Genomic DNA, 23,992 nt, shown 5'->3' with positions numbered 1-23,992 from the left:
ACATGCCAAGGCCCCTGTCGTTAAATGAATACATTTTTAAATTGCTGATATGTCTAGTTTCATTAGACCTCAATCATTCAATCCAATAAACGGCACCAAACAAGTGTCAATAGCAGAATATATTTTTCTTCAGCGCAACCTACATGCTCAACTCTGCTGCTCAACCCACAAATGCATTTTCCTTACAAATGTGCCACCATTTAAGGGGAAATAGACCTTCCAGTGGTTTAAGATTTCTTGCCAAGAAGTATTGTTACAACAAAGAAATGCAAAAAAACCCCCCACACTGTCCTTACTTTTTGTGCCACATTTAGAATAATAATATTCTTGTGCTTCATTATGAGTTATTAGTATAATTAGGCAGATTGATGTATGGTGGTGAAGGTCCTGGGTTCAAATCCACCAGGTGGCTGTGGTCTTTCTGTGTAGAGTTTGGGTTTTCCATCAGGCCAACTATGCAGCTACTTTCATCTTCCCCCTTATTCACCAGGGGATGCCACAGTGGCAGCTCTGCATGTTTGATTGGGCAGATTTTTACGCCGGATACTCAGATTCCTCCAGGAATTGGAACTTCCCCTTGTTAGTAAAATGTGTAAACCACTACTCTATGGATCTTCTGCATGTGAGGTCAACTGGTAATTCTAAATTGAATGGCAACCCATCCCAGGACGCATCTCATTTGCCGAATGACATTTGGCTGGAGCCCCACACAACTTTAACCTGTGTAAATGTGGTTAAGAAAAAGGGTGGATGGATCATATAATTAGAAAAATGTCCTGAAGGATGCTACATCCTTACTCTAGGTTATGTTTTGGCACATTATTAAGATGAGGACCTATAATCAGTCTTGTGAGAGCTGATGGGTGTGTCTATAGGATTTACGTTTTATATGAATAATTCATACTTTTCCAGGAGCACATTACCAATTTTCACAGTATTTTGGTAAGACCACCCTCAATTATAATGCTGCATTTTAAAGGATGTAATTCTAATCATTACCTTATTAATGCTGAAGACACAAAACTGGCCAACACACTCTTTTCCTGCCGTGTGCTGCACTCACCCAGCAGCTATACATTACAAAGAAAAAGCCTTTAATCAGATTTTAATCACTTGATATAAGCATTTGAGGATTTAGCAGTTTAAGACTCAATTTAGATATAGAATGAAGGCGTTTTATATAACAAGTCACCTTTTCCTTTTTTTTGTTGCTGTTTGGCACACTTGTCACACTAAAAATGACCTTTATCTCTTTATGCACCGAATAGTTAGAAATCGTAAGATCCTCCAGCATCACTGCAGTTTCTAGGTGTGGTGGAGCACGGTGCGTCACAGCTCAACCTTGTTTGTTCCTTGTCTGACTCACCCCAGCTTTCAGTGCATTAATGCAGTTAGGCAGTTGCAAATGGTACAGTGAGGTTTATGACTGCCTACCATCACAGTCAGCAGCCCCAGTGTTCAGAAACTCTCGAATCTCTGCCTTCGGTGGCTGTTTACGACCCATTACTAAGACAACTGATGACTCAGTCCCTGTGTTGCGCGAGTAGCCCTTCAAGCTTATGCAGGCTTAGCGTGGACAGATATCAGACATGGAAAATTCTTTAAAAGAAAAAAAAGGGGGGACAAAATTCTGAGAGAAGTTAATTTTCTTTTTTATTAAAAAAAACAAAACACAATTAAAACATTATAAAAAACACATTAAGCTTATTCAACCTATGGGAGAACGTTGTCTTTGTTGACTAATCTGATGCTTTGAGGCAAGACTAAGCGTCATCTACTGTATGAAAATACTGTATCAAAATAAGAATAGTCTTCCCACACTGAGCCATAGGAATTCCAAGACACCAGTTAATGCTGCTGCTCAGCACACCTGATTTTAGACGCCGATTTGTGTTTCGTCTCTCAGAATCTGTCACTAACCGAGCTTTACAATAACTTCGGAGGCCTGCCTCTCTCCTCAGTGACGGAGGGGTGAGAAGGTGTGTCTGAATCATAGCATCCAGTGTTGATATGAGAATGTAGGTCATGTAGGGGGGGGGAGACAGTGATTGTATAGGGTGATGGAGAAAGCCATCATGTGTGCAGTTGATCTACTATCAAAGTTTGAAACCCATCAGGCTACAAAGAGAAGAAACGGTCATCCAAGGATGATACTTCTGCTGTTAACCAGAAGAAAGCGCAATCAGATGAGACCTTCAGTTTAATCATGCACAGGTTGAAAAAGATTTCTACTTATATTTATAAACCTAAACAAAAAAAAAAACAAAAAAAGGGGGGGGGGGGGGGGGAGGCTGAATTGAAAGTGCCGCTGGCACAGTTCAAACATTCTTACACAAAAATGAGGTTTCATCTTATTTCTCTAATATCTTTATTACTCAGCTGCCACATGGAGGAGATAAATGTGCAAATATTTCCTTTTTCCTCATCACTAATAAAGTATGAAATAGATAAAGTAACCCGAGTATAATGCAATGGAAAAATAAATATTTCTGTGGAAGAGAGCTGGCCAGGGCATTCCTTTGCTTTTGCACAGGCTGGGTAGAGAAGGAGCTGCGGAAATAACCATGAATATTTGCAGGTCTGATCACTCAGAGTACAACAGCACTAAAAACAGTGGCTTTGTTACCCCCGAAAGAAAGAATACACCACCTTTACCCTTTAAAAACAGCACCCAACTCTATCTAAATAACAGTGCTGAAGAGAAGACCCAAGCAAGAAGAAGCTGGGGAAAGACATTTCCTTTCACATTCACAGACCAAGGACATTGAAAGGGATATTACTATGGTAATCTATTCTCCGTCTGCTCCCAGGGCGTCAAATACTGCTGTTGTGTCAAAACCACCAGTGTCTCAAAGAAATGCAAAGAGGTGGAGACAGTGTAGTGATTGGTTATAGAAACCAGTCTACCACTCAAATACAAAACAGTTTGGGTCTTATGGACCGCTTGGAGTCGCATTTAAACACAGCAGGTAAACTTTTCTTCTTCAACAAGCAGGTGTAAACAACAATCTTTTTCCTAACCAAGCAGTTTTTGGTGTTCAAATCTCACCAGCAAGTAAAAACTGAAAGAAAACAAAGTGAAATACAATGAAGCACCCAAATGTGACATAACCCCATCTCAAGACAACATCTGTACAAAGCCAAGAACAACAGCAGTATTTTATGCCCTGGGGTAAGAGCGTGTTGCCATTTTATTTTACCCACTTCTTCCTAATATTGCTAGTCCTCAGTTGAGGAGAGCACAATCAGATGGAAGTCTGTGCTGCAAACGAGAAAGGTTGACATCAGATACCTTAAGTGATTCTGCACCTGTGGCTGTGACCACTACCACAACAGTTTTGATTTACTAAGTGAAAAAGAAATAAAATTAAACAAAACAAAACTACAGATGAGCACCATTTTTTTGGCATCTCCACATCCTTCTTTGGCGACCAGGAGCAAGAAAGGTTGCTGGAGGGAAGAAGGGGAATTTATATAGTGTTTAAAGTTCTGGACGTGAAACCACAGGATGAGGAGGAAGAAGACCAGAGCCATGTCGTAAGGGCTCTTCCAGAGAAGCAGTAAGGCCGAGGTGAGTTAATCCAGTTGGAGAGGGTCCGTGTTGAACAGAAGCTCTGTTGACCAGGGAAGAAAAAAAATCCGTGGCAACATTTTATGAGCACCGGCTATCAGTTTGAGAGTCATAATCAGTCTTTAGATAAAAAGAGAAATCATATTTATATATTATATATACACACACACAAATTTGTATAAAAAGAAAAAGAATAATCCCTGATGTGTTACTCATGTTTTACAGTTCTTTCATTGAGGTTTGGAAAAAAGGGGATGGGTGAGGGGCGACGTGTCAGTGACTCCAGCCCATAAGGTGGCTGACACGGGCTTTCTCAGTCATACGGCGTACCCGTCCTGAGCGGGACATGCCCAGGTTTAGAGGGTCGTCTTTCGACCCATGGCCATCATCCTCCGAGTCGTCTCCGTATCGAACTGTCCTGCGGCCCTGGTTTCGTGTGTTGACCCGCCGAGACTTACACTGGCTGCCTCTCTGGCTGCTAGCTGCTGCTGGAGCTGCTGCTGCTCGTGTCTGCACCTCAGAGTTGTTATCATCCTCGTCCTCTGGCTCCTCCTCTTCCTCTTCTTCCTCCTCTTCTTCTTCTTCCTCCTCTTCTTCTTCTTCCTCCTCTTCTTCCTCCTCATGTTTTAAATCCACCTGTTGCTGCTGCTCCTTCTCTTCCTCTTCCTCCTCCTCCTCTTCTTCTTCTTCCTCATCCTCCTCTGCCTCTTCCTCCTCCTCCTCATCATCCTCCTGCTCCTCTACCTCAAGCTGCAGTCGTGCTCGTTTAGGTCCCTGTGCCTCTGTGTCCTCTCCTCCTTTGTGTCTCCTCTTTTCTGAGGCTGCCACCTTACCCTTAGCTGAGAGGCATACTGACAGGCAGGGGGCTTTGCTGTAGTCGTGATCTCCTCCTCCCTCCACGTACTTTTCCACCTCAGAGTCAGAGCTGTTGTCGCTGTCCGACGATGAGGAGGAGGAGGAGGAGGATGATGATGATGATGACGACGAGGTGGAGGACGACTCCAACGAGGAGCTGTTGGATCCTGACGCCTCCTCTTCATCGTCGGACTGCGACGTTTCTCGCAAGTGCCGTTGTCTGGAGCCGTTACTTAGGTGCAAGTTATTCTGGTGACCTGATGGAAAACAAGAGGGCGGCGGGTCACTTCCGCATCGTAACTTTGCAGAAACACTGAAAAGGGAAAACGTGCATGCTTTTTAGTTACTGCTCGCAATACCTGATTTCTTCACGGGAGTTGCTTGGCTGCGGGTCACCCGATGCGGTCCTTGATTTCTGCTCCTGACACTCGTCCCTGAAGTTGGGGAAGAAGGCTGGACGTCCTCTTCCTCTGCTACATTACCGCTTTGCTGAGCTAAAGAAAAAAAATAGACACAATGCAATTATCCATCAGAAAAGCTGAGAGTACAGAAGCAACTAATCACATTAGAAGATACTAGAAGCTTTTAGCAGGGGTGAATGTATGTAAGTCAGGTAACACCATCAAAAATAATGCAGAGAGCCTGAATGTCATTTGTTATATTCACCATTTTGTTGGGATGCTAACCTCGATATTAGCTAACTAACACTAAACAAAGTAGAGCCAAATGGACAAATTGAAATGGTGACCTGTTTTATAAGTGGGAAAATATACTTTGTTTGCCATTCCTACCATTTCTCTTCAGTTTCTCTGAAAACAGATTTTTTTGTCTTTTGTTTGGTAGCGTTTTCATATTTTCCTTTTTTCATGTCCCCAAGCTTTCAAAACTCCTTGATTAACATGGATATTTCATTAATTCTTCCATCCTGGTTTATTTTCCATGATTTGCTGACCTGCTACAGATTTAGTGACGATATAAATAGATAAATACTGGCTTGTAGCATGTTCCTAAAACTAAAAGCCAAGTTTACACAAAACCTTAGATTGATCAGTATCCACACAGCGTCACCACCACATGCTAAAGGTGGGAAAAGTTGCCTGCATCACTCAGGCGGGAGATTTTATTGGCTGACTGACACCTCTAGGCTTGCATGGCCATGCTGAGTACGGCTTTCCCCTTACAGTTGATGTTTGCTGGACAAAGATTTGGGGCAGAACCACTCACTGTTTGTTTGCAGTTTGTTCAATAAACTAAATTTTCCAGACATTTCTAAAAGACGGGATTCTCAATATGCACCTTTGGTCAACTTTTCTTGCGCTGTGTCGCGTGTTACCTCTGTTGAGATGTGCCTGTATTAATCGTTACAGTTTTATGATGCAGAATTTGATTTAAAATGACAATTTTTAACTCTCTTAATTGGGGGAAACAAACTTTCTAGCAGAAACGGAAATTGTTTTTAGCATAGCATAACTAACAGCAAACAGTCACCACTTCCAACAACAGTAAAAAGTGATGCAAGATAAAGAAAAGAGGGCAGAATCTGCTGTTTGGAGCATTTTTGGCCTTGGGGGAAAAAAAGAAGCAAAGGAGAGAATTGCTTTTTGCGTCACATCAACTTTTGCTTAATGCGTTACTCAAGACTAACTGACGTCTTTCCAAATGAATAATTTGTGCCACAAAGTTTGGAAGGAAAGGTGTAAACAGAGTTTGTTTCAAAGCTGCACTTCCCAGCTCTGCTGCAGGAAACATCAACAGTAAGAAGCCTTATATTGACTTCAGTGTCATTACATGTGACCTCAGAGTGGAACAGGCAGCTCCTTGTTCCACACATGCCAGTTTTGTTGAAAGATTATTTTTTGTTTCAGTTGTGTAATTTTTTTAGTTTATCAAGACATATATGTTTCTACATCCTATCCAGTCCTGAAGAACGAGTCACTGTAAAGCTATGTGAAGACACAATTATGAAATAAAATGTGTGTTATTATAATTATTATTTTTTAAAGGTGATGTGTCATGAAACTGCAAGGCTTCTAAAATACTGGTATATAAATGTTCAGTCATACTGCCCCTGCTATTATATAATAAGTTGTTTAAATAAAAGTGTTTATTGACACTTTTAATGAGCCATCTGTAAAAGCTGAAAAAAAGAAAAATGACACTGATGTTACGCTTTGATTCACAGGAAACAAACATCTGTTAAGTTTTGATACAAACAACCTCTGCAGCTTTTCATTGGATTAAAACCAAACTGAGGTCATTCTGGTTTTTGAAGAGTAAGAACTATTACTTTAACCAACTCTAAGAGCAGCTCACTGCACGAGTCTACGCAGCAGAAGGATCTATAAAGCACAGAAAGCCACAACAGTGCAGACGTACCTTTATGTGATCTCTGAGAACGATTCTTTGTTGAGGTCTGGGATTTTTTTGGCTTTGATGCCTTCCCTGACTTGTGCTTTCCTTTTGAGCTGGGCAGGAGAGGGGAACAAGAAAGAAGCAACAGTTCAGAATTATTGTTAACAACTAGGGATGGGTATCGAAAACCGGTTCTTGTTGAGAACCGGTTCCCACTGTTTCAATTCCTTGGAATTGTTTGCCATTTTTGCAAACGATTCCCTTATCGATTCCAGTCGCCCCGAATGACGTCACCACGTTGCGGAGCGTCATTTACCTGGCAGGAAACACGGCGCGTAAGCGGCTCAAACGCTCAAAAGTTTGGTTATACTTTACGAGAACGGATGACAACAGGGCAACTTGCAATACTTGCAAAGTAGATACTTCATCTAAGGGAGGAAACACTACGAATATGCAAAAGCATTTGCTCACAAAACACGCGATGACCTTAAATGAATGTCATGTTTTGAATTCCGCTCCGGACTCGTGAATCTCAACCCAGCAGCAGTGGTAACGTTTGCACGTCCTCTCCTGTTAATGCGGCAGGTAAATAATCAACTAACAGTTCATATTATGTTAGCGCGATCTGCCTTATTACAAAACCTGCCATTACTGTGCATTTAGGTGACCATGATGAGAGAGACAGACAGAGTCTGGCTCAGATGCTGGCAGTTCTCCCTGCAGTCTACCGGTAGCGTCTCCTTTCAGGCCAGGATAGACGAATGTCACCGAGCAGTGACGAAGTTTGTGGTCAGATGTTTGCACCCATTTGCCACAGCAGATGCCCCCGATTTTAGGTAAGTGAATGTGTTTAATTGTAGGCAGGGACATTACTGGATATTCTTGTGTAATTGCTACTGAATAATTTATGTTATACTTTGTTATTGCTACAGAAGAATATTTATTTTATTATTTTACATTTACAATTTTTTTTTTCCTGGGGACCCTGTGACACCCATTGAAGAGCCGTAGGCTGTGGATCTCTTAAGATCTCACTGTTGGGTTTGTAAGGCCATGTTACTCCTAAATTTCTATCTTGTTCAAAGAGAAGATATAAAACAAAGTTCTAAGCTAATCGACCTTAGTGTTCTCCTTTTTAAAAAAAAAAAAGGAATCGATAAAGAATCAAATCGTTAAACAGAATCGAAAATGGAATTGGAATCGTGAAAATCTTATCAATACCCATCCCTATTAACAACACAATAATAAATATAAACAACGACAGGGTGCCTGCAACTTTCAGCAGTTTCTGGAATCGTTTTTCCAACCACGACACCTTGAAATGATATTAAAGAGAAAACATTTCTTTATTTCAGTACGGCACTTCTGAGATGCTTTCAGAAGCTGCAGACACTTTGATGGGCCCGAGTGAAAAATATAATCTGATAACACGGTGCGTCTAGGTTTGTGAATGTGGCCGGGTACCTGTGGGATGGACTATTAGGTGGCGAGCTGCCTCCGTTGTGCAATCTGTTCCTGTAAGTGAGATGTTGACGAGCCCGCCGTTCGTTCTGAATGGCAGACTTGTAGTCAGAAATGATGGAGATGATGTGTTTTTCAAAGAAGGCCGACAAGCTGAGGGTCATGGTATAGATCTAGAAATAAAAGAACGCGATACGTAAACACTAAACCAAAGCTTTCTCAGACTGCACCTATAACAACAGCATTTTTACAGAATGTTTTATTTCTCAGTGAACTACTCACCTGTGACTTCTTGTTAGGAGTGTATGCTTTAGAGTTGCTGAAAATGAGGCGGATGTCTTTGGAAAACTCCATGGGATTTTCATAATTTCCTACTGCCAGGGTCTCTGACACTGTACCCAGATCCATGGGAGTGTCAATGATGTCTCGATAGTCCTGAACGAAAAAAGAGTGCAGAAACGCTGAAGAACACAGTGCTTCACCTGAATGCAACTTCAGTTTTACACTTGCAGCATGCACTGCAAATGCTACTTTAAGCTGTAAAAAGTGTCTGGCATGTGTGGTTTTATTTCAAATGGAGGTTTATCCTGATTGTTTTACCGGATATTCAAAGAGATCCACAGGCTGCCTGAAAGGTTCGGAATTCGTGGAAGCTGTCATTCGACGCAACAGCTCTCGACATTGACCTCGCCAGGCTTTCGGATCCAGAACCACACCACGCTTCTTAGAATTTGCAGTGCCTCCCTGGCAGAGACAAAATGAAAGTCACTGAGATTGGGACAACAGCTGGGAGGTTAAAAATCCTGTCAAATAGCAACTGCTGCCTTACCCGGTGTCCTGTAGATGTTCCTGGAGTGTCTGAATCTACGTCCAAGTCAACCTGCAAAAAAAACAAACAAACAAACAAAAAAAAAAAAAAATACATAAAAATCCATGTTTCCATTTGCTTTTTGGGACATGTGAATGTAATGCAGTGATCTCCAGCTGGGATAGCCTATGTTTCCTTTTCATTTCCAAATCAAACAAGAAACAAAGGCAACGTCTACATCAGGTCATTAATGGATTACTGGATAACAAATACAGTTGGCTTCCTAAGCTAATCTCTAGTGCAATGGTTCAAATCACATCCTAAAATAAAGTAAGTAATTTTGTAGGAAACATGAAACATTAAAGACCTTATTTTCTTTTCTACTGACTTTTTCAGTGATCTGCAGGAATCCTATAGTCAGTCTAATAATACAAACCACACAAACGCAAAAACACTTGTGCAACACCCACCTCAGCTTCACTGCTGACTTCAGACTTCAGTTTACGATACAGATCCAAGACGTCGATGCAACTTTGGTCCCTGAATGAGGCAGCGGGATCAAGGCATCAGAAATGTTTGTTTTCATCATGGTCACTCCACTGTTAAAGCATCGGTAAATTTAACACAGCAGAAACTCTGTCAAGTCTTACCCGATATAATGAAGGAGAACATCAGTCACCATCTTGGCAGCTGCTACAATGGGGCTTTGAGGTTCATTGAAAGTGCGGGCATTGTGTTCGATGTAACGCACCTCCCACATTAATGCAGAGATCCGCCTGGAGCAGAGGAACGCATCAGTGGTTGAAACTCAGACGTTAACACACCAGGACTTTGAACTCATAGAGAAGGTTTATGAGTGCATGATGCTTCACCTGTAAAAGCGATTCTCCAGACGTGTGCGGATGGAGCTGAGGTCAGTGGGGTAAGCCACTACGGTGCAGTACAGAGGGTAGTCCTGCAAATTTACCGGTAATGCGAACGCCTTGGCTACATCTGGGGAACAAACACAAATAAAATCAAACCTAGCAAAGGTCAGGAAAACAAGGTCAGATTGTACTTTACCGCAAAGCTTCATCAATCCTTTTGGGAGGCATACCCAGTGTCAGAAGCTGATCGATGCCATGAATGACTCGCTCACATTCTTCATCTCGTGTATGAGCCCCCCATTCACCTTCCTGAGGCTCATAGAGTAGAGCTTTCAGCTCCTCTTCTGCCACCTCTACACCATCACCAACCTGCTCTGGCAAAGCAGCTGATGGAGCCACAAAAGTGTTAGAACATTAAACAGCAGTTAGTAACCAAGAAAAAAAAGGAGAGAAGTAAAATACTTTTTTTTTTGGTAGTTAAAAGTTACACTGCAGGCTATAAAGAATTCTCTGGGTTAAAATTAATGGAATAGAGTTCAATAAAAACACAAACAGTGTTTCTATGGTTTCTATGGTTATTCCAATAAGGACACGGAAATGAAGGGCAGACAATGTTTTTGTTGTGGGTTTCTACCCCGCTGTTAGATGAATGAGATCAAATGTGTTTCTTTTCAATAGAAATGCCATAATGTGCAGTATTTCACTTTTATTGGGTACGATTATGTTTGACTTTTTTCTGCGTCTTTTATCTTCTGTAACAGAGCACCATATTTCAAAATAATACACACATTTCAATAAATATTACTGACCTTCCTCAGGAATAGGCTCCATATCCCAGGGACTCATTTTCTCCCGCTCACCGTTATCCCATCTGATGAAACAAATGTGATAATATGCCACTAGATCATGCTGCGTATGAGATTAGAGATGCTTATCTGATTTTACTGTGGAGAAGGTGACATGAAGCCAGCAAAAAATAAATTAAAAAAATTACAGCGAGCTCTGCTCACACACAGACGTACTTTACTGCGTAGCACTGAAACAGGCTGTCGGGATACTCTGGCTGCAGGGGCTCTTGATCCTCCACAGAGCCGAACCACCAGGCGTCGTCAATGATGCTGCGGAACCTCATGCCTAAACAGAGGATCAAACTAAGGTGACGGACAGTCCTTACAATTTTACATGAGCAGTAAATACAGGAAGGAGACTGCTGGGGAGTGACTAACCAGGTTGCCAGTTGTGCTCTTTAGCCTCGTTGTAAAACTGCTGCAGTACCAGAAAATCAATGACATCAGGCATGTCATGATACCTGGGAAGTGTGGGAATGAAAAAGTGGTCAAATACATGTGGTCACAGTCGTTTATTACATTGAATATACAAGTATTGCTCATGCTCACTTTAAGGAGAAAGACTCATTGGTCATTTTCCCTGAGACTGGGTCCAAGAACGCCACTTTTAAGCAGCAGAGGGTAGGAGGTCCCACTTCATACTTAATTCCAACCACTTTCACAGATTCCTGATCCTGAGGCGGAAGAAGAGAAAAGGAGGTCAATGCAGCTGTACAAACTCCTGTAAGGAAGGATTACTGTGGCATTCTGTATATTGTGTTTCAAGAGATTCAAGTTGTTTTCATTTACAAAAACAGCAGCAGATTGTGGTGAACTACCGGGGTTGAAGGGGGACTCAGCAGAGAGCTTAGAGGCTTGCTAATTTTTGCTCAGGTCTAAGAGCAGTGCAAAGTGAGTGAGACCACCAGGTTACCGCTTTCAGGTGGTTACAAAAATTGGCTGCCGTTTTCAGACTCTCCAAACAGCTTGGGCACTAATGGAGCATGCCGGGGCCGATACACAGCACTTGCTATTATAGAAAACTGTGCCTCACCCTGAGGTTGAGTCTGTTCCACGGCTGCTTCTGAGGGTTGATGCTGTAAGCCTTAGCTCTGCGAACAGCCCGGACGTAAGCCTGATGGCCCTGTTTGAAGTAGATGAGCTGGAGGAGGACAAGAGAATCATGATTTTAAAAAGTGTGATGTAACATGTATTTCCTGTTTGATATTAGGAGCGTCAGTCCTTACTTCATCTCCCATTTGTGGAACAAAAGGAGAGCGGCGGGGGACAGTCTCCATAATCCAAGATGGCGGCAGCCACTCTTCCGCATCAAGTCCACCCAGAGAGGAGGTGGGTTTCTGAGTGTATATGATTTACCACATGTTAAAGTACATACTCGTGCCATGTTGTGTGACAACTAGCAAAATGTGCTTTTACTGTGACTACTGCAGCTGCAGGTGGCTCACTTGTTTGGTCTCCTTGGACTTCTTCTTCCTCTTCTCTTTTTCCCTCGTCCTTGCCTCCTTGGCTTCGTTATCTCCTTCTTCCTCAGAGCTGCTGTAATCTGGAGGCTGTACAGGTCTCCTGGTAGGTCGCTTTGGCGGCTGCAAATTGATCCCAGCATCCGCTGTCCAATCAGAATATTCACTGGAGGAATCGCTGAGAATCAAAGCGGGGTATCGTCAGGCAGGTGATCGGACTATATTTTGAAAATTCTCCTTGATCAGTGTGTTTATTTACCTGGAGCTGCTTTCACTCTGCCACCGAGCATCACCATCTGAAGATGCATCGGTTTGCTCCACCTGTTCTTCTGCCTGCTAACAAAAATACATCCAAAACCTTCAGTATAACACGAATGACTGCTAACAGTTAGCACTTGTTTCTGATTTTATTCCTGTTTACTAAGTGACCTTATAGCACGGTAACTTTACAAATCAAGCAGAACAAGGTGAATCATACTTCTCCATCACTCTCCGAGTCCATCTGGCTGTTAGAGGTACGTCGGTTGCTGGGATTTCTACTCCTGGTTCCAGGACGCCGGATTTGAGCTGACCGGGTTTGATAGGCATGGCGCTTATGAGTTTTCTTCGTGGGCCGCAGGGAGCGCAGGCGTGAAGACAAGAGATCGCTCTACGAAACCCAAAATATCAGGAATGAATCAGCACATGTGCGATTTCTGACGTAACAATAGTGACGCAGAAAATAGCGTACCTTAGGTGCACAGGTTACTGGTTTCTTCTTCCTCTCAGTGTAGTATAGAGAACATTCAATGTCACCTTTGGCTTGTCTGCACTCCTCTGAAACTCTTAAAAATAAATTTAAAAAAGCATTTTGAATTTAAAATTAAAAAAAAGATCTCCTTGCTTTAAAATCAAATCTTTCTATGCAAACCCCTTAAAACTAATCTAATTCCCTTCATCCTCCTCACCTGAATATCCCCTGCAGCACTTCATTGACCACCACTCTGCGGCTCCAGGCCAGCAGGTCCCTCTCGGTGGCCACCTGACTGGGAAGGGCGTTATGCTGCATTTGCCACACCCCATCCACCTGCCCACTTCTGCGAGGTGCAACAACTGGAGAGGAGGGCACCGCCTCTGCGCCTTCACCAGCTGAAAACAAGATTATATTTTTTTTCTTTTAAATATAATTACAGGTTACTGGGGACAAACTCCACTTTTGGAAAAACTTGACAAGAAATGTTTATGTTCAGAGTTTTGCAAAAACAGTAGAATTTCACAAGTATAACCTCAGCCACTGAGAAAGAGCCAAAAATGTTCTCTTCGATTTAATTTGAGTTTATTTATATAGCACCAAATAAAACGAAGCGTCGCCTCAAAGCGCTTTATATTGTACGGTAAAGCCTAGTGGTGCAAGGGATGAAAAATCTCACGGTTCGGATCGGATCACGGTTTTAAGTCACGGATCGGATCGATTTTCGGATCAGCAAAAATAGGGGGGGAAAAAGACAAAAATTCGACTCGCCATTTACTTATAAGTATTTTTAGCCTATTAAAAAACATTCAACTGAAGACTCATTCCACGCACTTATATAAAAACAAATTAAGGTGCAATATGGACATTATGGACCATGCTGGGCATCCTCTGCACACGGCCATAAACAACCAGAGGAGTCTGTTCAGTGACAGGTTGCTTCTCCCAAAGTCAAGGACCAGCAGACTTAAAAACTCCTTTGTCCCACACGCCATCAAACTGTTTAACTCCTTGCTGGAGGGGAGAGGGAGGGGAAACGGGGACAAAAGGGGGGGGGAACAAGTAAGCTGTAGCGCCTTTTCACTGTGCAATAGTTTTTGTTAATATCCAACGGTGTAATAGACTCACAATACTTGAAATGTGCTGTTCCCTTGTATTCTTATTCCTATTTATTCTATTTATTCCTTTTGTATTCTCTGTATTTATATATATGGTGTATATATGGTATATTTCTGCTCACATTCTGCAACTTCTGTCGGTGCTGTGCTACTGGAAACTGAATTTCCGGGAGGAACCCATCTTAGGGATAAATAAAGTTTCATCTAATCTAATGTAATCTATAGGGCAGTACAGGGCTTTGAATCTACCACTCTGCTGTGATATAACGAGCGGTCACGTGGCTTTGCGTTGCCCTGGAGGTCCACCCATTTGTATTTAGAGCAACAGAAGATGCCTGGGACAGTTCAGCCATAACTTTAAACCTTTCATGCTCATACATGCTTGGAACGATCTTGTCACACTGAAGTGGATGCGCAACGAGATATCATAGCGTGGCTCAAGCACGTTCATCACATCATCATATCTTTAGCCCGGTCGGATTGGGCAGCAAAGGGCTGCTTAAATGCCGCAAACTCCTCTGCTCCGCCACTTGGACCGCTAGCGCCGGCCATAACAACCGCTTAACAGACTGACCACACGCACCATACACATACTTTTTCCTTTTTTGAGTCTTCGGATCACGTGCGTACCGAACCGTGGAGTGGCATCAGTTCTTATTTCGGATCAACCGTGATCCGTTGCACCACTAGTAAAGCACCTGCAATATTGGAGAGAAAACCCCCAAAAATCAGGCGACCACTTGGCAAACAGTGGGAAAATAAAAACTCCCTTTTAACAGGAAGAAACCTTCAGCAGAATCAGGCTCAGGGAGGGGCAGCCATCTGCCGTGGCTGGTTCTGGGAGAGGGGTGGGACACAGGACAAAAGACACTTAAAGTTTTGGGAAAAACTTCAATCATTTTGAGTAAAAAAAAACAAACAAAACAACAACAACACACACCTTCTTCCCCTTCTGCCTCCTGCTCTGCATTCTGACGCTCATCTTGTTCATTCTGCAGCTGTCTGATGAGATTGTCCAACGGGCTTTCTCCATTTTCTGCCGTTTGCTGGCCAAGAACCTGCTCAACCAACTCTCCATCATCTAAGTAAAGCAAGGAGAAATCAAGCATCAAATACCATCTGTCACTTCTTCTGAATTTTCACCTGTGAATCTGTGCTTACTGTTAGCCATGTATCCCATCTGAGGTATTAGCTGCTCTTCCTTGCAGTTCTCCCGTCCAGGCACCAGGCGCTGGTAGTGAGAAGGATGAGGATTCCCGTCGACATCCACAAGGAAGGGTGGAGGCATGAGGTGTGGCGCCTGTTGCGTCTGCTCATCCAGGACGTAGTTATTAGAGTCACGGATAAGAGGGCGATAGTCCGTGTGGAAGAACATCTGGTCGGGAATCTGGAGGGGAACAAGAACAGCGCGCCGCCACAGGGTGACACCGATTCTTATGATTAAAGAACAAAATGTGTAATCACAAATCCACTGTGCTGTCCAAATATTTATTCTAAATGTTCCTTTAAAAGTGAGGAAATGATAGGGGTGATTGTTTTGGGCAAACAAGACTCAGCTAGCAGTTACCTTTTCATATGGTCTGCTGCAGCCAAAACCAAAGATGAGCAAATGGCCGTGTGAGTCAGTGCAGGCAAAATGCTGCCCATCTGCTGAGAACTTGCAGTCAAAAATAGCACCGTGGCCTTGGCCCTCAATCTGCAAACAAACATTTAAAATTGAACTTAAAGCTGGTGAAAAACAAAGCATTGCTGGTAGGTGATGCTCGCTGAGGATCGGTTACCATGTTGAAGAAATTGCGGATCTTGACTCCTTTGGTTAGGTCCCAGATGTAAATGTTGCCATCGTGGCCGGCAGATAACATGATGCGGGAGTCAAATGGATGAGCCTCCAGCACAAACACCTCGTCGTCATGACCCTTGAACAGAGAGACAGCACAGACAATCAAGTAGGCCAATTTGCCATTTTACACCGAATGAGCTGCAGATAATGTCGGCTTCAGCTACTCACAGACAAAATGTGCAGCAGCTGTCCTGTGGATGTGCTCCACACTTTGAGCAGGTAGTTTGACACCGCTGTGATTATGGTGCTGTCAGTGCGGTCCCAGGCAACCATAGTCACCACCAACTTGGCTTTGTCGTCACCTGTGGCGGCAGTGCTCCTAAAAAGAACATCCCATCGGACGTGAAATATGATAGCGGCAGAAGTGCCATCACTAAACACTACGAGTCTTCCCTCTCTTACCCTGGAAGTCTTGCAGCCATGTCTAAAGTGGTGCTCTTCCACTCCTGCTGCTGGTAATGCCAAATCTTCACCGTACCGTCGCGACTGCCGCTCACGAACCTTAGGCTGGACACACATACGCAGTTATTCTTCGCACACTTGTAAAACACACAAAAAATATTTGAAGTCCCTGCAGATTTGAGCAAGCACACTCACCTGTCACTGTTATTGCTGAACTGGACGACCACGACTTTATCCTAAAAGCACAAAAAGTAGGAAAGAATACAAGTTGTGTGAACGAAGCTTAAAAAGCACAACAGAGCGGACCAAGCAGGATGTAGTGACTAGATGCTGTTTCTTACCGTGTGAGCATCCATCTCAGAAACCTTCATAGGAGACTCAGCACCAAGATAGTAGACCCTGATCATATGATCAGTGCCTCCAGTAGCCATGAACATGCCACCTATTAACAGAAGAACACATTCAGTCTACAACAATGACCCTCACAGTGTTCTGCCATACTGTATATTAGTTAACTTGTAACCATTTCAAATGATGAAATGCTTTTCATTTTGCAAATACACTACCCTATTTTTTTAAACTGCGGGCAGCATTTATTCCGTCACTCAAATGAGATTCTCTTATATGCATCTGTGGAAGTTTGGCCTGGTTAAGTTAATATCTTAAAAGCAACAAAAGTTTACCTAAAATAGGAGATGGAATTGGTTTTCAACAGGAGCCACAAAAGTAAAAATTAAAAAAAAAAATAAGTGCAGTTATTAACTGAGCTGTGTTCAGAGCAGCTGAGATCATGTAACAACAAAATGTTGCCTGGCATGGAGATACACTTACCACTGCTGAAAGATGAAGTGGAGACTTGCACCCCGGGCCGTGAACGCTCCATAAACTTGACTGGATGATCACTGAGGGGAAGGGAAAACAAAAAACAGAACCTGTGGTTATCTTAATGAAAACCACCAAGCAACCACTAAGCATGCCACATTAGACGCCTCAATACTTACTTAAATTTCATGGTGAGCGAATGCCACTTCCAGAAACACACCATGCCGTCTGCACCAGTTGATGCCAGGTACCGAGTTGTTCCTCTAGCTGCTGGACAAAACTGGAGGAGGGAGAGAAGGAAAGTTGGTGTTGGTTAGTCACAGGGAAGGACTGTGCAGCATTTCACATAACAAGCCAGCAGCAGGCCCAGGTCAAGTGCTCAAGATAAGGTGAAAGCATTAAGTAGATGAATTTGCTTTCAAACATTTAATTCCTGTATGATGTAGTCAAGTTTTTAGTTTTATTTGATACTTCAAATGTTGTAAAAGGGCTCTGCACTTTCTTTTAAGTATCACCTGTATGGATGTGATAGACGCAGCATGAGCCTGCAGCACAGTGATGGGCGCACAGGTGCGTAAGCACCACACTCTGATGACTTTGTCACAGCTGGCAGAAGCAATGAGGCTGTTCTCGTGGTTGACAGCCATGTCACAGATCTCTGCTGAGTGACCGCGGAGTGTTGCCAGGAGCCGGCCATCATCTGTGGCCCAGATTTTTACCAAGCAATCATCAGAACCCTAAAAACCAATCCGACAGCAACACATTAATAAGACAGCTCCACTGGAAACCACCTTCAACTGAAGCTCCATGTTGTGTTTTCGAAGAGTTCAGTAGTTATCTTAGATCTGGCACGACAACTGGAAGAACAATCACTAAAATAAAATAGACAGGGATGATGAAATAATAAGAAATTCTTACTCACCGTAAATATTCGACGACCGGTACGGTCAAAGGCCACACAGTAAACTGAAGAAAGGTGGCCAAGGATACGTTTGTGTATCTTCATGTGTTGGTAGGAGGAAGACGGCAGAACCTGGCCAAAACGACCTGTGCCTGTGGCCTGGCGAGCACCCATGATGGACACTTGATGTGAAACACATACGAATAATTAGTAGAAGCAACACACTGACACTGAAAACTTAATACCACGGGTCTAAGTGCTTAGTGGAAATAAAAGGCATAAATGATATATTGTTGTAAAAATGTTTTTAAAAACAGTTTACACACCAACGTTAGGAGAACTTCCATTGCTCACTGGAGGTTCTGGTGGACGTCCTCGGTGGAGTGCAGCGACAGCTGAGCCACTACATACCTTGTGGCTACAACCTATGTTAAAAACAGTGAGTTGAAGAATGAATGCCAAAAATAATGCACTATAGCCCCTTTACCATTAGTACCTACTCGGATCGACTCGCCTCAGATTGACTGGTTTTCCATTACAATCGAGTACCACCTCATGTGTGTAGTAGCTGTTACAGGAACATGTCCGAGAGTCCCATGACATAATTAGTATGCAACACGAACACTACAACAAAGGTGGACATCAAGGCAACAATATAGCTGCTGCTCAATCTGTGGCTTTTCATCAGACTTGGGGACCACAGCATTGTTTTAGTTACCATTTCCCTCGTTGCCAGGTTTCAAAATTGGCGATTTAGATTTTCACAAACAAGACACTCTCATGACTCTTTGGGTGACGTCAATAACCTACCAATTGGTGGTATGCAGTCTGATGCACACTTTAGTACCTGCTCAGATCGCTTGGAACCCTGGCCAAGTAGGTACTATTTTAGTACCTGGTACTAGGGCTGGGCCATATTATACCGTTCACGGTAATACCGGTATAATGTTAGGCAACGATAGGAAAATGAAATATCGCGATAGAATATGAGTAAAACACGCATGCGCAGTGCCTTTGTTTTCATACGCACATGGCTGATTGTTGAGTGAAACAGATGAACCAGAATTGGTTTGTAAAAATGGTGCAACTTCAGTGATGTGGAACTGGTTTGGTGTTTGTCTGTCAGATACACGACAAAGCACATTTTTTTGCAGAACATGCAAGCGGCCGTCGGACTAAGATGCCCTTAAATCTGGGAGTAATCTGGGTCCTAAACTCCGTAAACTTCAGGTCAAACGAAAACTGCAGCATCACTGAGAGTTAAAAACTGTCTAAATTCTTTCATCTTTAATAAAAACGATCAGCGTTGCTGCTTTACCAGGTGTAACTATGAAGTTTAACTTCCAGGCATCCATGAAAACAAAATGTATTACATTTAACGGAGTTAGAAGCTAGCAGGAAGCTAGCGGAAGTTAGCTCGCTAGTTTCGCTAGTTACCTAAGCATGATATAGCATGTTCTGACAGAGATTTCTGAAAAAAATCAAACGTACAGCTCTGCTATCACTTCCAACATAAATGAAGACAGGAAACTAAACAGCAGTGACGTTTGTAGGGTTACTGAAGTTGAGCTAGCTGGTATATAATCATGTGCTACGTGATCGCTAGCGACACAGCTATGTTAGCATAACATAAACAGTGAAGCTGAAGGACGAACACTAACACTTTTCCACTTATAAAAGTTAACGTTAAGGTTCCTCATGGTTAGAGACAAATGCAATCGCATGGCAGGATGCTGTAAAAGGACCAATCTTCAGTCAGGAGAACAACTGAGATAATCCATCCACAATACGAGGTTAGTCATTAATATACTGCAGCAACATGGGAATAGAGCCGCTGCCAGAGAATTCAACATTAATGAATCAATGGTACAGAAGTGGAGGAAGCAAGAAGAATGAGTTTAATAAAGTTTGATTTATCTGACTGCTAATGTGCCTTATAATCCCGTGCACCTTATGGTCCGAAAAATACGTACTGCACACTGCAGTTTAATGTTGCAAAGCACCTCTTTTTAACTTCAGTGGATATTATACATGGTTATGCTCAGTATATGTCAGCCTATTTCTACTGGAAATGCCTTTTGGTTAAACTTTCAGCAAGGAATTTGCATTTGCACTGTTACATTTTTATAAAGCTTTAATGTACATAAAAACCAGCTTCTTGTTTAAGTGAAAATAAATGATAGGTTGTCTTTTTGCGCTAGTAATGTTGTGGAGTTGTATTTTGTCTCGCATCAATTATATCGTCAGTTATATCGTTATTGCAAATTTTCAAATATATATCGTGATAAATATTTTTGGCCATATCGCCCTGCTCTACCTGGTACCAGGTACTAGAACCTAACGGAAAACCCTGAAAGCTGTGGTGAGTTAATCCGAGTAGGTACTAATGAAAAGCACAAAATAAATACATTTAAAAAATCATAGAAAAACAGGAATATGCTCACTTTTGCGAAGCAAGGACTGTCTTCCCAGCCCCAGAAGTGTCTGGACTCCAGGAACACAAGGTGGGATCTCCTTTTCTATAAGTGGGCCTATCCGCTGGCAAATCCTGAGCAAATAGTCTGCAGGAATGTGCTGGTTCAACACCACCTGCACACGTCAGCGATGGTAATTACATATTAATACAACAAATAACAAAACAACACACGATTACATCAGCTGCATTGTTACGGGTGCTAAAATAAACTGTTATGTTAATTTAAACGACTCTAGACAATGGCATAATCCTGAAAAACCAACTGAACTGAATTGATCAGCTAACTGATCACTGAAGAAACGACTATTTTTAAATAACCAACAACAGAACATGGTGAAACAAAATGTTCTGCATGCTGGTTACCACCAAATGAGAAAAAACAAAACACGAGCCTCACTTTCTGTAATTTAAGGTGATTATAACATTACACTATAACTGACTCATTTTCAATACAGGCAAGAAAGATCCAATCCAAACAGCTCTGCAATCACACATAAGTAGCCTGCAACTGTTTCATTTTCCTCTTCCTGTTTATTGCTGCCTGATATCATAATGTGTGCATGGTTTTGTCATGCAGATAGTTGGAAAACAATCAAGGGAACGGGAGGGAGAGGTAGAGAAAGAGGAGGGAGAGAAAAGCTTGCAGCGAATCAAAAGAGCTTCTTGCTATTCTTCCGGTTCGCTCGCCAACGCAACTGCGATATCATTGGCTCCAAAAGAAGACTGACACGGCGCTGGATCTAGTTCAGCCTATCACTATCGGCTCTTATCTTCATTCTCCGCCCACTAGCCCACACAATAGCATAGCCTGTATATAGTTATTTATCAACAGGCCTGCACTAATATGGATTGTTAAATAGGTTAAAATAAATACAAACATGCTGAAAACACGCCGTTTTGGTTGGTTAAAAGAATTAAAACGTTGACATCCACGGAAAGGTTATTGTCAACCGAAAGCGGAATAAAAAGATCCATATTATTAAAAAGTTATTAATGACTATTCACACTCACCCAATCTTGGAAGTTCCGTTTGTATTTCTTCCCGTCCCAACTCCATCGTTGCGGGACCAACTAAAGTTAAAAGAGACGATATCAGAGAGGACACAAAATTGCGAGGCTCGTCCCGGCAGGGAATCGCGCTCCTTTATTTAGCATCGATCAAAACTACTAAAAAGCTGGCCCCAAAAAGCGTCAAGATGGGCATCACTACGGAAACCGCACATGAAAATAAACTCAGAAAGGTTCAGCTGAACCTACCTCATACTCCTCCAGCTCCTCGATCAGGATCTAACAACACAGAGACACAGTTAGCAACGGATGCTAACAAACCTACTTATTTAGACGATTTTTAACCAGTACGACTTGCTTTTTTGTTTATCGTAGGGTATTACCTTTGCGGCTTTTTTACATGGTCCAGACTGCAGAAATCTGGCAATGAGGTAATAGAGTTCTGAAAAGAAAAACAGTAAATGAGCTTGGTACTAACTGAAGTAGCTATTGAGCGGAGCTAGCGTTAGCCAGCTCCGGGCTGCGCTCGGTTAATTAGCTCGCTACCTGGCACACAACTGGAAACAGTGTAAATGCAAAATATTTAGTCGCGAATTAAAGCAGCGGTCAGTACTCACCAGCTTCGATTTGTGAACACTGTTCTCTTGCCATCACTTGGTAAGACAGGCGACATTAAGACAAACTGATGTTTTAGCTCGCTGGTTAGCCGCCGGCTAGCTAAGAGTAGCTAGGTGTGTGTAGCTAAAACAGGCTAGTGAATGGCCTCCTCTCGCAAGTTGTTCCCATACTATCCGCTACCTTGGATTAGTGCCCTCTAGTGAATCAACACAGTACCGGACGGAGTGCTTTCTTCAGAAAGAATGAATCCATGTTACAAATAAAACTCGTTCAAATTTCACAGATTTTACACAAAAATTGAATGTTAATACTTTTCACTGGTAAGATAACATTTTTCAGGATTAATAGTTTTCAGTTTTTCAGTTTTAATATTATATCAGTTTTAATATTTTAAAGGGTAAATGTATTCGTAAATGTATTTTGTTATTTTTATTTATTTATTTGGGGGGGGGGGGGGCACCAACGCTATTTTGTGAATAAAAATATTTGTGGTTTGAAATATATTGTTGTCAGTCAATATACAGTTGCAATTGTTGGAGCAATCTCACTGATCTTAATATATTTGGACATACAAAAAGTATTTCCAAAAGTTTTCAATCAGTTCATTTTCTAGTAGGTACAAATCAGTGACTGTAGAAAACAGTTATTGGTACAAATGCATTCATCTTTAATATGAGGAGTGTTTTGGTTACAGTCTCTAGCATCTGGGTGTCATTGTGGAAGAATCATCCTTGACTTTAACAGTAACAAAGAAAATATGCAGCTTGTTAAATTGTGAAATAGTATAGCATTTATTTCCACCAGCTCACCCTTGCAAGGCTGAGTTCTAAAGAGTGGGCTTGAACATCATTGCCTTTGTGTGGAGACAACGTTAGAGAGGCAGGGTTGAGAGGGTTTGGGCATGTGCAGAGGAGGGATAGTGGATACGCTGGGTAAAGCATGTTGAAGATGAAGCTGCCAGGCAGGAGGAAAAGAGAACAAGCATAGAGGAGATTCATGGATGTTTTTTGTTTAAGAAGGTTCCTAACTCAGTGAAGTGACTGGAATTATCTGCTAAACAGCCAATAAGAGCTGTTCTTAAAATGCTTAGGATGGGAGCTCTAGAAATAGAAAGCAGACTGTATCATTTTTCAACAGGTAAATATAAGAAAAGAAGATGTATTTAATTTTACAGGCTTTTAGAGGTCCATCCATCTTCATCCGCTTTATCCGGGGCCGGGTCGCGGGGGCAGCAGCCTAAGCAAAGAGGCCCAGACCTCCCTCTCCCCAGCCACCTCCTCCAGCTTATCCGGGGGAATACCAAGGCGTTCCCAGGCCAGCCGAGAGATATAATGGCTTTTAGAGGTAAATTATTGTAATGCTCCAATCACAGGTTTATCCATTCAGTGTTTTCTATAGTTTATATATAAAAACCCAGCCATTTCACTTCAGTGATAACCAGAAACCGCTCAAAGCCAACAAAACCCTATAAAGGAAGTGCCAAGTGAGAATGACTGATGGAGGCCTAATAAAAATATTACAAAATAATAAGGCAATTACTAATAAAAATATGAATTTTTAATAAAATAATTATGTAATTCACAAATGGGAAGAATTGATGGATGATCAATATTTTTTTATATAAGGTATAGATAGAAGTCTCTGGGCACTGTGTGTGAGGTCCCAGGGGCTGAGACTCAGGTGGAGCTTTATCCATAGGAAAGCTGCTTTGTTTTTAACAGCTTCACCAAATGAACCTGAAATCTGTGTTTAACAGAAGACCTGTAAGATGTGTAGAAAAACACCTAACATTATTTGATTGATCATGGACAGTTCCTGTGATAATTAAAGTACTGTTACTGTGCCACCTGGGTAAA

At 42.2% G+C, this 23,992-nt stretch overlaps 1 protein-coding gene across 2 annotated transcripts; it reads right to left on the bottom strand.

Moving 5' to 3' along the window:
- Nucleotides 1–1,628: 1,628 nt before the first annotated feature.
- On the bottom strand, nt 1,629–22,354 carry brwd3 (bromodomain and WD repeat domain containing 3). Of its 2 annotated transcripts, none has more exons than XM_086308279.1 (40): nt 22,136–22,354; nt 21,902–21,960; nt 21,768–21,797; nt 21,522–21,581; nt 20,479–20,623; nt 18,361–18,459; nt 18,056–18,216; nt 17,649–17,870; nt 17,313–17,413; nt 17,143–17,213; nt 16,653–16,753; nt 16,507–16,547; nt 16,312–16,416; nt 16,078–16,228; nt 15,851–15,985; nt 15,637–15,765; nt 15,231–15,456; nt 15,010–15,150; nt 13,169–13,349; nt 12,952–13,045; nt 12,700–12,870; nt 12,481–12,554; nt 12,207–12,399; nt 11,988–12,098; nt 11,795–11,902; nt 11,311–11,435; nt 11,140–11,222; nt 10,936–11,047; nt 10,723–10,784; nt 10,144–10,299; nt 9,920–10,040; nt 9,698–9,823; nt 9,518–9,587; nt 9,069–9,119; nt 8,840–8,983; nt 8,522–8,674; nt 8,243–8,412; nt 6,803–6,891; nt 4,786–4,920; nt 1,629–4,683 (listed from the first exon to the last, which is right to left on the bottom strand). In XM_086308279.1, exons 1-40 carry the CDS (start codon nt 22,167–22,169, stop codon nt 3,845–3,847), a joined length of 5,379 nt encoding a protein of 1,792 aa, XP_086164405.1. In that variant the 5' UTR covers nt 22,170–22,354; the 3' UTR covers nt 1,629–3,844. The 2 variants fall into 2 exon arrangements, with proteins under 2 accessions (XP_086164405.1, XP_086164404.1); XM_086308278.1 differs by having other exon boundaries at nt 12,481–12,557; nt 22,136–22,353.
- Nucleotides 22,355–23,992: the final 1,638 nt, after the last annotated feature.

Source organism: Aulonocara sp. 'chitande type north' Nkhata Bay, linkage group LG10, assembly GCF_057382095.1.
Source record: "Aulonocara sp. 'chitande type north' Nkhata Bay isolate Kocher_YH1m ecotype deep benthic linkage group LG10, A_spYH_male_GT1.1, whole genome shotgun sequence".
In the NCBI taxonomy this organism is placed as follows: domain Eukaryota; kingdom Metazoa; phylum Chordata; class Actinopteri; order Cichliformes; family Cichlidae; genus Aulonocara; species Aulonocara sp. 'chitande type north' Nkhata Bay.
Note: the sequence above shows the minus strand (reverse complement) of the source record. Positions and strands in the feature narration are given on the sequence as shown.